Source organism: Periophthalmus magnuspinnatus, chromosome 24 (assembly GCF_009829125.3).
Source record: "Periophthalmus magnuspinnatus isolate fPerMag1 chromosome 24, fPerMag1.2.pri, whole genome shotgun sequence".
NCBI classification, from domain to species: domain Eukaryota; kingdom Metazoa; phylum Chordata; class Actinopteri; order Gobiiformes; family Gobiidae; genus Periophthalmus; species Periophthalmus magnuspinnatus.
Genome location: NC_047149.1, coordinates 11,970,714 through 11,985,808, shown reverse-complemented (window position 1 = coordinate 11,985,808; position 15,095 = coordinate 11,970,714). Strand labels below are relative to the sequence as shown.

The window sequence follows — 15,095 nt, the reverse complement described above, 5'->3', positions numbered from 1 at the left end:
ACCAGCAGGATTCTCAGACTATGTGCTGTTTGCTAAATCCTTTAAAAAAAAAATCACATTAATAAACATTGCATTCAAATGACTAAATGTTTTGTTTTCAGTGTCTGTATAATTTCATAAGCCTCTGACAATCTCACTGCTATATCTGCCACAGTCTAATCCCCTTAAAGATCAGGAGTGTGTGTGGACAGTGGACACACAGACACATGATGAGACACAAAGACTGACCAGGAGGTGTGGGTCAGGCAGATGGCATGTGCTCATATAGAGTCATTAGAAAGGTAAATATCACAGCTCTGTCTGCAGCACTAATTAAACACAGCAGACAAGGATTCAGTGCAATAATCCACAAAACATTTACATTAAAAATAGCACAGATTCGAGTGGGATCACTCAGCAGTTTCAAGGGAAAAAAGAATATTAACACTTATTTCAATCCTGCTCAAAAAGCCTTCAAATTACAATGTGGTTTGGTTTAAAACAGTCCTCCAAGGTGAAGTCATTTACATATAAATTTGCAGGATTTATTATTATTTCCTCTATTTACTTACAGCTAGTTAAAATGGGAATATGGTCAGTATATTTAACATTAAACAGTTAGATGGTGTACACATGATTTGAACTGGCTTAACAAAACAGTACTTTTTAAAATATAAATGTACCATACACCTTCCCAAATATGTATTCAAAAACATGACTTGCTTTGAGACATTTTTGAACAACTATTCATCTTCCCTTTAGCTAGTGAAATCTGGTCATTTCTCCATTTCTCCACATTTTAAAAGTATTGTACCTGTAGCAGCAGCCTCTCATCTCCGATGACGGCCGCCTTCCTCCAATCGATGACCTCAGAGAAGGGCAGCTCCCAGCCGTTACTCAGGATCACCGGGATACATGCAGCCTGTGGAAGCAGTATGAGGACAGGTATTATACAAACTATTAAAATATAGCACAAATACAATCATTAAGAACTCATTTGGTGCATTTTCATTCGCCAATCAATGTGTATTATGTGCCTATGGTCCATTCAACCACCAAATCACACAGGCAAGGTTTGTGAAGTGTCTTGCCAAACGACACAAGAGCAGTATTGCAGTTGTGAAGGAAGTGATCGCAGACCAGGTAGAAAGTTAAAAGAAGTTTATCTCATGACATGAATGAAGGTACAAACAGCAGGCGCATACATGTGAAACACATTACAAAGGCCAGCACTTATCCAGTACTTATACTCTGAGAAAGGTACTATCTACAGAAGGCTGGTCCTGTAAGGACTTTAACTAAGTTTACACACGGCCTGTACAAGGTCATAAATGGGTGGACCGTTAACTGTTGCCAGAAGGTAGAATGCGTCACTGAAAAGAACGCTTACAGAGGACTCTTGTCACAGAACAAAAGTAACTGGTGTCAGTGAGGACATCTTAAAATGGGCATGTGTAGCATTCTTACTGAGAAACAAGTTAACTTCAAAGTTTAAGACACACAGTATTCAACACAAGGTTTAAGAGTAAAGTAATGAAACAAAAAATCATGCTTTCAAGCATGGAAAGTTTGTTCCAGTATGGTATGGAACTAAGATCTAATTCTGCTCACTGACACTACATAATGCATCCGCATTTTTACTTACAAAGATATATTATGTAATTATGGAGTGAACAGAATTACAAAAAGGCCACAAGATGAGTTAAAACTCCCGGATAAGTTAGGTATTTTCATTAAAAGTTTAAGTGGGGCTTGGCTGTGGATGAGGTGAGAGGGAGATTAAAGGGGATTGAGAAAATACCGAGTGCATGATGACCTGTCCCAGAGCTCTCATTAGTCCTGCCTCTTCTCCTCTGTCTGATCTGTCCCTCTCATATGGTATGATGATGATTGTCTATAAGCTCTACATTAAACAAATAGACAAATAGCAAAAATATTTTATACCATTTGCTCATTTTTGTTCATACCAAAGCAAGCAGGGAGTGGTGACCAAATGGATTTGCAAAGCTAAGTGGCCATAAATAATACTATAATGTTTTTTTGACATAAAACCTTTTTATTTTACAGTAGCTGATAAAACTTTCAGACTTTCAGACAGATGAGCTAAATCACACATTTGAACCATGGTATAACCTTTATCTGCCTGCGTCTCACCCCACCTGGTCTCACCTAAAACACTAAATATTTTCACTATACTCCTTTATAAGGCTCCAGAACTATCTAAAAGAACTATATATTCAGAAAAAAATACAGATTGCATCCCCTTCCATTAACAATGCATTTAATCAGAGCTAATCGTGTTAAACCATAATGAAGACTCCAAGCCTACGCAGCTCGGGCATACCAGACAGAGAGACAACCCCAGTGTCAAAACATGAGCATGACGACTACAGCGGAGGTGCTAATGAAAGCTAACACATGTGTGGTTAGCAGAGCTGTATCAGTATGAGCAGGCCCTCCTCTGGCACACCAAGATGACACGTTGTCAATAGTAATCAGATCACAGCTGTGAGGAGACTGACAGGACACTATCTGAGCACGTGTAACTCACTGTCTAAGCTGGTGGAGTCAACGTACAGGGAGGACATGGCACTAAAGTACTTTACTAAACTGACATACAATTTTAGTACAGATTAGGTACAAAAGGTAACATATCCTTCCACCCCATTGAGCATAGTTAGATTATGTTCTGTCATTTAGGGTATACTAGAGTTTACAGTCACTGCTTTTGGCTAATTCTGACTTTTTAATAATAAACAAATTGAACAATGAAAAGTGAGGACTGTTGCCATAGTCATTTTAAAATAGTATGAATAGAGAAACTAATTCAGGGACGGAAAGAACACATGAACTTTACATTAAGTCTACACAATCTGGGGTTTGAACTCAGAGCCCTTTTCTCTGAGACTAGAGTGTAAACCAACCCACTGTGCCACCTTTACATCCAACAACTCAACAGTATGTAATAGTTGAAACATACTGGCCGAAGACGAATAGTTGATACGAATAACTTTTACCTGTAGAGCCTCCAGAAAACGAAAAGATCCCAGACGTCGACCGCGAGGGACAAGACAGAAACTGGAGTTCCGGAGCAGCTCTTGATAGTCAAACCTGCAAACACAAGGACCACACCACAGTTACAGTTTTATTCCTTCTACTTTACATAGTAGAAAACGCATATCGCTATTGTATCTATTATGAGGTTGATTAAATAAATGGACAAATATTAGATACTTAATCATTTCATTTTATCAATTTATACTGACAGGACATCTGAACTCTCACCCTTATTATAGTACCAAACCAATGGAACCTTCCCCCAATTCTCATTCATTGCTCTAGTCCCCACCCTGGACCATTTCCAACACACCAAATGATATAAAACTTACAATATATAAAATACTCCAGCCTCTTGGTTTTTGATCATCTTTAAGGCTCTGAAAGGTGAAAGCATTTTGAGGACATTTTTCTGGGGAAAGTAGAGAGCACAAAGGGCACTGTGAAGGATTGTACAAACTTAAATCTATGTCTGAACTGCCTTTTTCTCCCAATCCTCAAATCAGCAGCAGACACACATACTCAAGCCGCTTACTACTAAAGTCTGCCACACAATCTCTCCTATCAAATGTGTCCCAAGCTCCAGCACAAAGATAAGAAGTTTTCTTTTTTTTTTGTTTTTTTGTTAATAAAACATCCATTTGATCGGGACATGGGAGGTAGTACTGGTCTCAAATCGCGTAGTACTGGTCTTAAATCGCACTGGATCTTGTCTGTCTTGTCAAAGGGTGAGGTTTGACACCTTAATATGTTTGTCTTCACCCCAGGGTAGGGCGATGAAAGGTTTACAGCAGAGACAAGTGTGCAGGTAGAGATCGGCAGCCGCTTTTCCCTTACTATGTCCCAGGGCTGCTATGGGTTAAGGTGAAACGTTGGTATCATAGCCATTGTTTTCTTATGCCACTATAGACGCAGAGATGGTTATTATAGGCACTCACATATCCATATACCCATATACAATTCTAATTGCGTCAAAGTAATAATAAAATGATAAAGTGTAAATCCAAATGCTTTTAATGAGTTTGAGTTGAGTTTTATATACAGCTATAACGTCATGATTTCACGCTAACTGGTGTCACATGATTGGTATGAACCACTGGGACAATGGTAGATTCTTAAATGGAGTTTGTGAATTCATCTCAGGAATTCATCTTGTTGGCCAGGTTAGAAATATTCCAACATGGCAAAAAAAAAAATCCGAGTTCAGCATAATAGTCTTAGCCTTTAAATGTCCATTGAACAGTGCACATTTTTCCTCAAACTTCTGACTTTTCCATAGCAAAGGTAAAGGGGTGGATATGTGTGCGGGGGGAATAGCCATGTTCTCGGGGCTGGCCTGAGGAGATTTTAGATTGAAGCCTAATCTGTCTGGGGATCAACTGAGCTCACAACCTCCCCGCTAGACACCTGGGCATGTGTGCGTATGTGTGCGTATGTGTGTGTATCCGCAAACAGCCCGTAGTAATGTGTGTATGTGGAGAGGATCACTTACTATGGGCCAAACGTGTGAGCACAGGGATGTAAAGGAAGACGCGAGTGAAAATAAGATGTCAGATGTCCACAGTGTCACCTAAAGACAAGGTCAAACCAACCGCAACAGAACCGGAGAACAGTCAGGAGGAGAGGTTCAAGTCAAATGTATGTGATGAGGAGGATGGGGACTGGGTTCAAGTGTACAAATAATTAATTACCGTAAGAAATGCTACGTTAATGAGTGGCTAAGAACGGGAGAATGGGGAATAAGAAGGGGAGGATATGCGGTACGTTAAGTAGATTATGGTAAAATGGTTAAAATAACTTGTCACGCACACAGGGCTGTCCATGAAGATGAAACAAACAGCCTCCACTTCTTAAAGAGCAAACAGGGCTAAAATGTTGCTAACATGTGCAATTTATAAGACAATGGGAAAAAAATGCAACCACTTGCTCACAATAATGATCATGGCATTCACACATTGTTTCCCATAAAACTAAAGAAAAAAATCTATTCAGGGATGAACGCTCACATTGCTCACATTTTTGGTTCAATAAAGAGAACAATAAAAGCTGTGAATATGTATCACATCAGCATCACCATAAGGGTCAAGATTATAGTTTTAAATTAACTGTAAAGTATAAGGATTTATAGTGTTGGGATTGTGGTTGAAACTAGAAATTGCAAACTTAAATACAGACAGAAAAGAACATTTTATTACTGCAATATACAACTTTAAACAACAGACTACAAGGAGGGCTTAGGTCAAAGCACATGTTAGGAAACATGCATGCCTCAACATCCAAGACCTGAATGCCTCTCCCTACTCTTCACCTAATTTCACGTATTATACAGTAGTGCCTATGTCAAAATATGTTACGTGTCATTTGTAGGGCCATCGGAAGGGTGGATGTTGTAAAAAATAAGACCAATAAATATCCAGTAAGAAGAATTTCCATGCACACTCAAGCAGACATGATCACATTTGTTTTATAATGACTTAGGAGAGACAGCGCAGAGGGAGACAGCTGAAGTGCTTGTCTAACACTCACACTGGAGTAGTCCCCTCTGGTCTGACTCCTCTCTGCCTCTGGTCTGTGTAGAGCCATTAATTATGAAGCAGGGAACCACACACAGGGCTGTCCTTGAAGACGAAACAAACAGCCCCCGCTTGTAAAAAGAGCAAACGGGGCTAAAATGTTGCTCACTTGTGCAATTTATAAGACAATGGAAATAAATGGAAGCGCTTGCTCAGAGTAATGTTTCCATTCATATTTGTACAACAGGACAAAGCCCCAGTTCAATGAATGAGGGCGATAGAGGCATTTCAGGTTACAGCTCACTATCAGGTGCTGTGAATAAGAAATGAACCATTGCAGTACACAATAGCATTAGTTTACAACAATAAAACATTCTCACACGTACAGCGTATGTGAGATTTTTTTCCTTTCTTTTTTCCTCATAAGCTGCCATATTTGTTTTGATACAGATGGACCACACATGCTTCTTATTGGCTAATCCACCTGGTTTACGCCCATCTGAACTCAGGGAGATTCAACAGTGACCAGACTCACATGTGGATAAATTACTGGAGAAGTGTGCATTCTGGATACCAGGCAACTTTTATTCAAGATATCATCAACTGACTTTGTATATTGTAGCGTTTTGGTCTAAGGGCTACTGTAGGCTGTAACCCACGAGCAAAACAACAGCAAAACAACAGCGGTCACTCCAGCCATTCTTTAAAACAGACCAGCAACTGAGCAATAGAACTTTCACATCAGCTTGTCGACATAGCAACCAAGTGCCACATCATAGACTGTATATATAAATGGACAAAGCTAACCTGCTGCGTGTAAATAGGAAATGAGCAAGGGTGCGCTTCAGGCTCCATCAACTCTTTATATTACTACTATACATACTTTACATTAGAAAACTGTGGTCCCTCTCTCTGTAACTGCTGCTGTCAGACTCGTCATTTTGGTCTTAAATGTTCGTATTAACCCGCTCTACGTGAGGCAAGTATTTTTATTTTGCTATTGTGTCCGTGTTATCAACAGGTTTGACTGACAGTGTTGCTAAGCTCCCGTTCCCTGATAAACCAACAATGTGGGCAGGAAGGGGCGTTACTTTCAACTTCCGGATTGACTCTTTGGTTGCTATGATACTCATGGTCAGAAGTTCTAATATGAAACTCGACTTCAAATTAGCTCCTATAACGGCTAGCCTTGATAAACGTCATTTGACTAGAGCCGCTGTGGATGACGTCACACTCACTTAGTCCACGTCTTTATACAGTCTATGTGTCACATACAGAAGCAGTTGCATAAACAACAACAACGGCACATAAACAGTTACAAGAACAACAAAAGGTCAACTCTGAGCTAAACACAAAATATCAGATCATTACAATATGTTTGAAGTTATTGTTCTAGAGTGGAATGTTTGCAGTAGATCACAAAACGAATGAAAAAAGCAAAAATATGCTGAGAAATTATATTTGTATAGAGATTTTAAATTATGACAGCCCTAATTCCTCAATGAATTAACTGCCTGTGCTTCACTACCATGCTGAGAAACAGCCCTGCCCGCTGTTGAACATTTAACCTTCACATCCAAAAGTGCAACTCTGGTGTCTGGGAGGACGAGGCCAAGCGGAGATCAGGGAGCTGAAGGAGTCCCATAAGAGCTTTCACACAAGTTTATGTTACAACCACTTTAAGGGAGAAAATGTTGTTAATATGGACGTCCTGTCAGGTCCCATAAAAGGAACAGGAGGCAGATGGCAGCACTTCACAGAAAAACCTCTTCATTTACATGTTCTTCACTGTGGCGTAGTTTAGTCAGACGCACATTTACATATTTATCAGTTTGTGCCAGTGGTTAGAGAGACACCAGTGTTATCAGCCAGAAATTGCGCTGTGAAGACAGCAGCCTATAGGAATTTTAGAGGAGTCTCACCAGGCAAATGTTTTCCTCTTTTTCTTAGCCATTCTGTCATGTGAATCTAAATTTGTGTATTTATTCCATACTAGGTGGAATGAATAAACATCTATGTGCACTTTTTGAGTTTGTCAAACTTATCAACAATAGCACATAACATAACATATAATATATACATGTGTGTCCAAAAAGTGTCTTTTTATTTTAAACTATAATTACAAAGGCGATTGATAAGACATATTAATTGGATTTCTTCTATTTGTACTCAGTGGTTTAATCACATTGCATTTTTCGTGAGTTCCTTAATCAAACATTTCCAGATCATTGGATTAGAAGGGATGGCCACCACGTTCACCAGGTATCACACCTCTGGATTTCTTTCTATGTGGTTATTTTAAAGATATAGTGAATCAAACAAAGATATTGGACATTACTGAAATAAAGCAACTGTTAACAGATGCAATTGCAACCACTGATGAGGCTATGCTACAGCGAACATGGTAGGAAATCCAGTACCGTCTTGATGAGCTTCATGCGAGTAATGGCGTCCACACAGAGGTGTATTAAATGAGGTAAAAAACTTTGGAAACCACTGAGTGCAACAGAACAAGTCTGATTAAGATATCTTATCAATTGCCTTTGTACTACCTTTTTTATTGTAAAGAGACGTTTTGGACACCCTGTATTATATTTTATGGTCAAGAAAAAAAATGTGTAGACTATTGAGTATCACTTAATTAGCCTTAATTATTCAGGAGGGGTTAGGAGTTAGGGTTAGGATATTACTTAAGTAGTTATTGAGCCTAGGTCATTCTTGATAAACTATTTGTTCATTATTTATTCAGGTATTTATGCTTAATTTAAGCTAGTAGTGTAGTCATTATAAGATGTTACCAAATATCATTGGTAAAACAACAAATGATATTAAAGTTCATTTCTGAAGTCATTTCAACAAACACATTTCAGGTGGATATTGTATGTGTTCACTAATCTTCATCTAATTCCAAAGTAGCATTTTTCAACTTGTGCTTATAGTTTCTTTCAATATCCCTCTTTGAATGATGCACCCGACTGTGCAGTATTTGCCTTGGGTCCACACACTGAATTAAGCAGAATCCAATCTCATTCAAGAGGCTGGGGCAGCTCTGTGGCCGTCGGGCGACATCCCAACACAAAACAGTTAAAAGCTTTCTGCTGTTATCCAATCAACAATGACCTTTCAGGGTCGTGGTGGTCCTGCAGCTCCCTGTGCCCAAGAAGAAAAAAAAAACATACACACTAGTCCCCAAAGTGAAGACATAACAAAGCTGCTAAAGGTGCCTTTCTATGGAGGCTGACATTTAGAAATCACACAGGCTTTATAGTGGCCATTATCAGCTGCATTGTATCAACAAGAGACATGTGAAGCAGGTGGTGGATAGGTAATAGCATGTGACTAAACCCTGAGCTGTGGCACTTTACTGGAGACTGGATATGACTAATGCACAATTATGAGACTGAGTTTGTTTTTGCAGCTTCAAAGGCCTGATACAGGGCCATCAAACAGTGGAGCAGGACTTAACAAAATAATATTAATATACAATAATATTGTTTAAATGTTAAAAAAACTGAGAGTTCTGTAATTTTTTCTTAAACAAATACAAAATTGAATTTGTGAAAATGTCTCATTTTAAACACATCACAAATACATGTACTGTAGAGCCTATTCATGACATATTTTGACTTTTGTAAAGACAAATGCACAGGGGGAAAAATGACACTGAACTTGAATATAAGGCTCAAATTAAGGGCAACACAGTGACCTGTTTAAAGAGGGGTATTACACATCTATTGCCTTTGTACTACATTTTTACTTAATTAATGTTTAAATGCTTAAATGTTACCGGTATCGTTTTGCCAATGCTATATTTGCTAAAACAATTTATTAGAATGTGTGCACTCCACTAATGAAATTACTGCACATCGCATCAGGTTTGTGAAGTGTACTGCTTTGTATCATGCTTGTATCGGGCATTGGTCCAATACCAGGTGCCAATACTCGTACTCATCACTGTGCCTCTGATACCAGCTGTGCCAGCTGAGCACTGTGCTCTGAACTGTGAAAATATTTAGGACTCTTAAAAGGTTTTTATATTTCCCAAATGATATCAGCACAGTGCTTATATTTATGATAGTAGCATGCTAACATGGCTATGTGGTGCTGCAGTTCTTTGCTGATGTATGCATTATCACTTATTGTAATTGACAAAACAAATTTAGCAACTGAATAGAGTGGATTCAAAGTTTTTAAAGAGGTGTAGTATGTCTACATTTGCTGTGGTTAAAGTAAGATAAAACTCACTGCTATGCTTAAAGTGACGTGCAGTTGGTGTGGAGCACCATATACAAACACAAACTAGTAATAAATATTAAAGGTGCTTCTCTAAATTATATTGAATTTATACTTAACTAGTGATTTTCGAAGAAATTTAAAACCCCTCAAATACGTATTCCAGTGAAAAAGTAGGCTATAGTTTCATGAAATGGGCCGTGCATGGGTGGTTGGCTGAGCATTGTACAGGCTTGTACTGCTAACCATGAGGAAGGTTTGAATAGGGCCCAGGAGAGATTACTAAAACACTCAAACATGCAGGGATGACATCTCAAACCTCTTCAGGGATGCTTTTGATGATGAAAGAACTTTATAACATGTTAGAAAGCTCCAAAATGTTGATTTTGCATAATACCCCCTCTTTAAAAAGAAAATTGTCCATTAACACTGTCAAAAAGATGGTAACAATGGCCAAGAAATATCAGTAATCTGAGAACTACACAAGCGACCTGGACCAAAGGGTTAGAGCATTTAGAAAAGTGTCAATTTTACCAGGCAGGCCCTATACAGTAACTGTATATTAATGGGGGTAAGGGGGCTCTACAGTAATATTTTTATACTTTACCACCCCCATACATATTGCATGCTCTTAAACAACACACCATTCACACTTAAACGCTGCAAAATAAACTTGTGAGGTGAACCCTGGAGCAGCCTGCCACAAATCAATACTTGTTAATACACAGCACACTGTTCCAACTCCATATCTCCCTTATAGAGGAGGAAGACACGCAGCCTATTCAAAGTCATGTCCCCATTGGTCCCCTATACATCCATGTCCTCGCTGGTTCTACAGATAGCAGCTGACACAAAACTAAAAATCTTACAGGAAATCTGAGCTAAACAGGCATTGTCTTCCTGCTTCTGAATTATTGATCATTACAAAAGGTAGCTAATGCCCACAAACATGCACAGGCACAGTTGGCTATATGAAATTTCACGCTGAGACACAAATGCTGGCTGTGATAAGAGACAGAAGCAGCACTATACTGTATTAAATATCTGTGATCAGAGTATTAGTATTACAAGGCTGGGCTGATTTCACTTTTGATAGAACGAGATAGATGTGAGTGATGGAGCAGACCACCTCCAGTGTCAATAATGAGATGTGTTTACTTGTCTTCTTACAGTAATAATGAGTGATATATACTGTAATTTGTGTTGCAATATGTCATGCTGTAATGGCCTTGAAGTTGTGGGGAAATTCTGTGTTTGACTGGTTGCCTTGGTTCCTCCATACGCCTAAAACATTCATAGTAGTTTGAAGAGAAGGGATTACACTTGCACATAACATATTTAGATCTCAACTCTCCCCCTTCAGACTGCGACCACATTACAATCAGTGTATCTTCTACTAATGAAACTACTGCACATCACATCAGGTTCGTGAAGTTGTAGTGTATTTTGTTGTATCATGCTTTTGTATATTTATGGAAAACTGTCACACAGGAGCATGAGTGACATAGGCTTGCGGGCTAAACATTGGACAGAATTGTGACCATAAGGAGGGTTTAAATAGGGCCTGGGAGAGATCACTAAATTAATCAAACATGCATGAGGCAACTAAAACCTCTTCGGGCATGTTTTTGATGAGGGAACTGCGTTATAACATGGTAGAAAGCTTCAAAAACTTGACTTTACATAATACCCTCTTGTTAATTCTCCAGCTAGGTACTCCTTACTAAGATTCTGACTCAAATGTGGAGTTGGGTATTGGCACTGGTGTATGAAATATAAACTACTATGCCAGTAAGCCAACGTCACACTCTTTCTGTGGTCAAATTGTTTTCACAACGAGCGCATGGCTCTATTAGAATAGCATTCACATTTCCTAATGGATTCATTTGTTTATTTCTCATTGTTCATTCCTGTATCTGACAGCAGAGGGAGCTCCACAAGAATGCATTATATGTGTACTTTAATATAACAAAGTATATTTACATTTTTCATACCATACAGTGCTACATAACAGCCTTCTTAACATACTATAACCCAACAATACAACTCTTTCAAAAACAAAATTCATCTTCTAACTCCCCTTCACATTCTAATTATTTCAACATGACTTCCAATTTCCTGTCTAGCCCTGTTGATATTAGCCCCCACAAAGCCTTCTTTCAAATTGCTGCTGGTCTATAAGGTTCAATCACACTATCATTAGTCATTATTGATAAACTGAGCCAGTGACGCCCTGAGTAGCGGAGATGGAGGGATGTAGTCTTGTTGGTTGTGGAGTGATTTATACCTCCTCCAGACTATAGTGCCCGCAGACAAACCCAAACTACAGTGACGAATGAACAAACCCGGACATCATTGGGTCCCTATTGATTTTGCTGCTACCATGCTTAATTGAAGTTGTTGGGTTATACATAATTGAAGTAGCGTCTCTCAATCACTCGTAGGATTCCTGGGTTTCGGCTAGAACACAGGAGCAGTGGAAATGGTACCTTCTCTTTGTGCTCTGGACTGGTCCATTTGTTTCCCATAGACAGGTGTTAATGGGCTGGCCTGTAGCAGTGTGGAGCAGTGGGGGTGATGGACTGGGAGAGTGGGAGAACATTAAAGTCCTAGTCTAGGGCTACAAGGAGATAGACATACAATGAGTACATAAAATAGAATTAGTAACTTGATAGTAGTAAAAGCTTGTTCAAGCTGTTGGATTCATGAAAAGGGTTCCAGAAATTGCCATCTGTAAAAAAAAGTTTCAGACAGAGGTTTTGGGGTGACAGTGGCTCACTGGTTAGAGCACTTGTCCACCAACCTGATGACAGTCAGAGAATCGATTCCCGTTTAGACCAAGTGCAGTCATTGTGTTCTTACACCTTTTAGTAATACAAATGTGGTGAATGTGTTTTAAGATTGGTGGTGGTTGCACAGATTGGCAGCCTCACTTCCATCTGTCTGCCACAGGGCAGCTGTGGCTAGAATAGTAGCTTACCACCACTGTATGGAGCGAATGAAGTATAGCACTTTGAGAGGATTCAGCAAGCCTGTGTTACAAGTACAAGGCCTTATGATTATTTATGATTATGAAAAGGGTTTCAATAACTGTTGACTCTAAAAAACAGCAGAAGGTGGTAGCAAAGGGGCATTTCCCCCTCAACACTGATTATAAAATGATTTGGTTGCCTGGAAAGTAACAATACTTACTTGATTTACTTTAACCTTAACCCAGTAATTGACACAAAATTATTTGTTTAGTCAACTGTTCACACTGTGATTGGGTGAATGCATTTGTTCCTCACTCAGAGCATAACAGACTGACCAACAGGAGGACTGGGAGGGGAAACTGTCTGAGTATAGAGCTGCAGTAAAGAAGCACTAAATCACAATCAAATCAAAACCAAGTTTGTTGTTTAACCACTCACCATTATTTAGCGACAGTACAAGATCTGGATGCATTTTAACAATCAAATAAGCCACAATTTTCTAAACCCAAATCACACATTGACATAATTCGCGTTTGAGACGATCTCTGCTCTACACATTTAGTCTTACAAAACCTGCCAAAGTGAAAAAGTCCAGCATGCTAATTTGATCTCCATTAGCACTACACCCCTGGGTCTGCGGAGACAAATTGTTTTGACATGATTGAGTGAAGCCAAGAAATCATTATTCTGTCTTTATCTCTAGGCTAACGGAACACATCCAAACAATTCTATGGTGAGAGGAGATTAATTGCTGTTGTGTGTTAATTTGCAGCAGCCCCACGTGTCCACATTGATTAAACTTAGCCTGTGCCCCTTGTCCATTTAACAGTGTGATGGATGGGCGGTGCTTCTCGTCCTCTGTCCGCTGGTCCCGCACATGGCTGCACTCATTTTTCTCTTTCCTCTCTCCTAAACAGCCACGTTCTGCGCCGGCCGCGTCCTAAATCATCCTGTTTGTGTCCTGTCTCCTCAGGCCTCTGCATGTACGTACAGGTGGTGTGCTATTTGTGCACTAATGCTAGAGTAGCTTCCAGTTTGCTTGTTTTTTGTATTTCAGAGTGTTTTGTGGATAAATGTTACATGTTAGAAATAAAGAGTTCCATAGTATTTCAAAAAATGAGCATTTCTGTGCAACAGTGTAAAAGCACACAAATGACAGTGCTGATGGTTTGATTCCCTACTGACCCTTTGTAATTGCTCCTTTGTTTCTTAGGCAAGGCACTTCTTATTGTTAGTATAAATCTTCAAAACAAATCTTTAAAACAAATGTGTACCCTCTAATAGTAGCTTACCACCGCTGCGTGTGGAGTGAATGAATAATGACTTGAGGAGCACTTTGAAAGACGTCGACAAGCCAAGTGTGTAAGGCATTGTTATCATTATTAAATGCATAGTTATAATACAATTTAATGAAATGAATGAACCCTCTACGGTAAGTATAATAATGAGCTGTCTATATGCAAAATGTGTTGTATATTTTTATTCTGGCAAGTCAAATGAGGAAATGCAGTATAATCATATAAATAACCAAAAATCAACACATTAATTTGGACAGACAGTAAATAAATAAACTCCTTAGTGTGACAGAGACATGCTAACTACTACCAATGTTCTGCCAATGGTGCCAATGTGCACTCCAACAACACATTTATACAGGTGTGATATGTCATTTTGAAGGCAAGAACTCTCAAAATGTGTTTATTGAGCTGTGTATAAGATTTGAGGGAAGATGCTCCGAACAGTATCCGAATTCAATCCCTCATAAAATGCCTCCACAGATTGCGTCAATAAACCACAATTCAACTTCATTTTCAGGTATAGTTGTAGTAATTGTAGTACTTTTACCTTATTTTGAAGTACGAGTAGTCTTTCACTTGATTCTGAGTAACTTTTGCTACTATTTTTACACCATTTGACTCTTAAGGTGTATATTCCATTGTAGATTTAATATAACCTGTGTCCTGTCCTATCAGTTATAATGGCCTCACCCCTGATCTCCTTGATTCTTAAATGGACTGTCTGGTGTATAAAATTAAGTTTGCTGTTAGATTTGGAGTGCACATGAATTACATTATATTATCCAAGCACAGTATGAGCTCCATTTGGTCTTATGCCAGCGTACCACTCTCCAGCAACAAACGTGGAGGAGCTTTTTGGCACTGCGTAAATCTATTCATATTCACACAATGATCTTAATTGTTAAAATAGTAGATTTTTTTAGCTAAATATTCCATGTGAAAAAATACGATTTACAAAAGCAAAACACATTTCTGAGTTTGGGTTCCTATGGTGACAAAGAACCAAACTAAAAGCTTGTGAAACAAAGGATCAGATGAGAGAA

General features: G+C 38.9%; 1 protein-coding gene across 1 annotated transcript in view; it reads right to left on the bottom strand.

Annotated features, from left to right (window-relative positions):
- The window catches only part of LOC117392474 (exostosin-1), a 152,411-nt gene that overhangs the window by 35,008 nt on the left and 102,308 nt on the right, over nt 1-15,095 (bottom strand). The window contains exons 5-6 of the mRNA XM_055232319.1: nt 2,997-3,090; nt 794-901 (exon numbers count right to left, since the gene is read on the bottom strand). Of these exons, the coding sequence (XP_055088294.1) occupies nt 794-901; nt 2,997-3,090 (202 nt within the window). The remainder of the gene's footprint in view (nt 1-793; nt 902-2,996; nt 3,091-15,095) is intronic.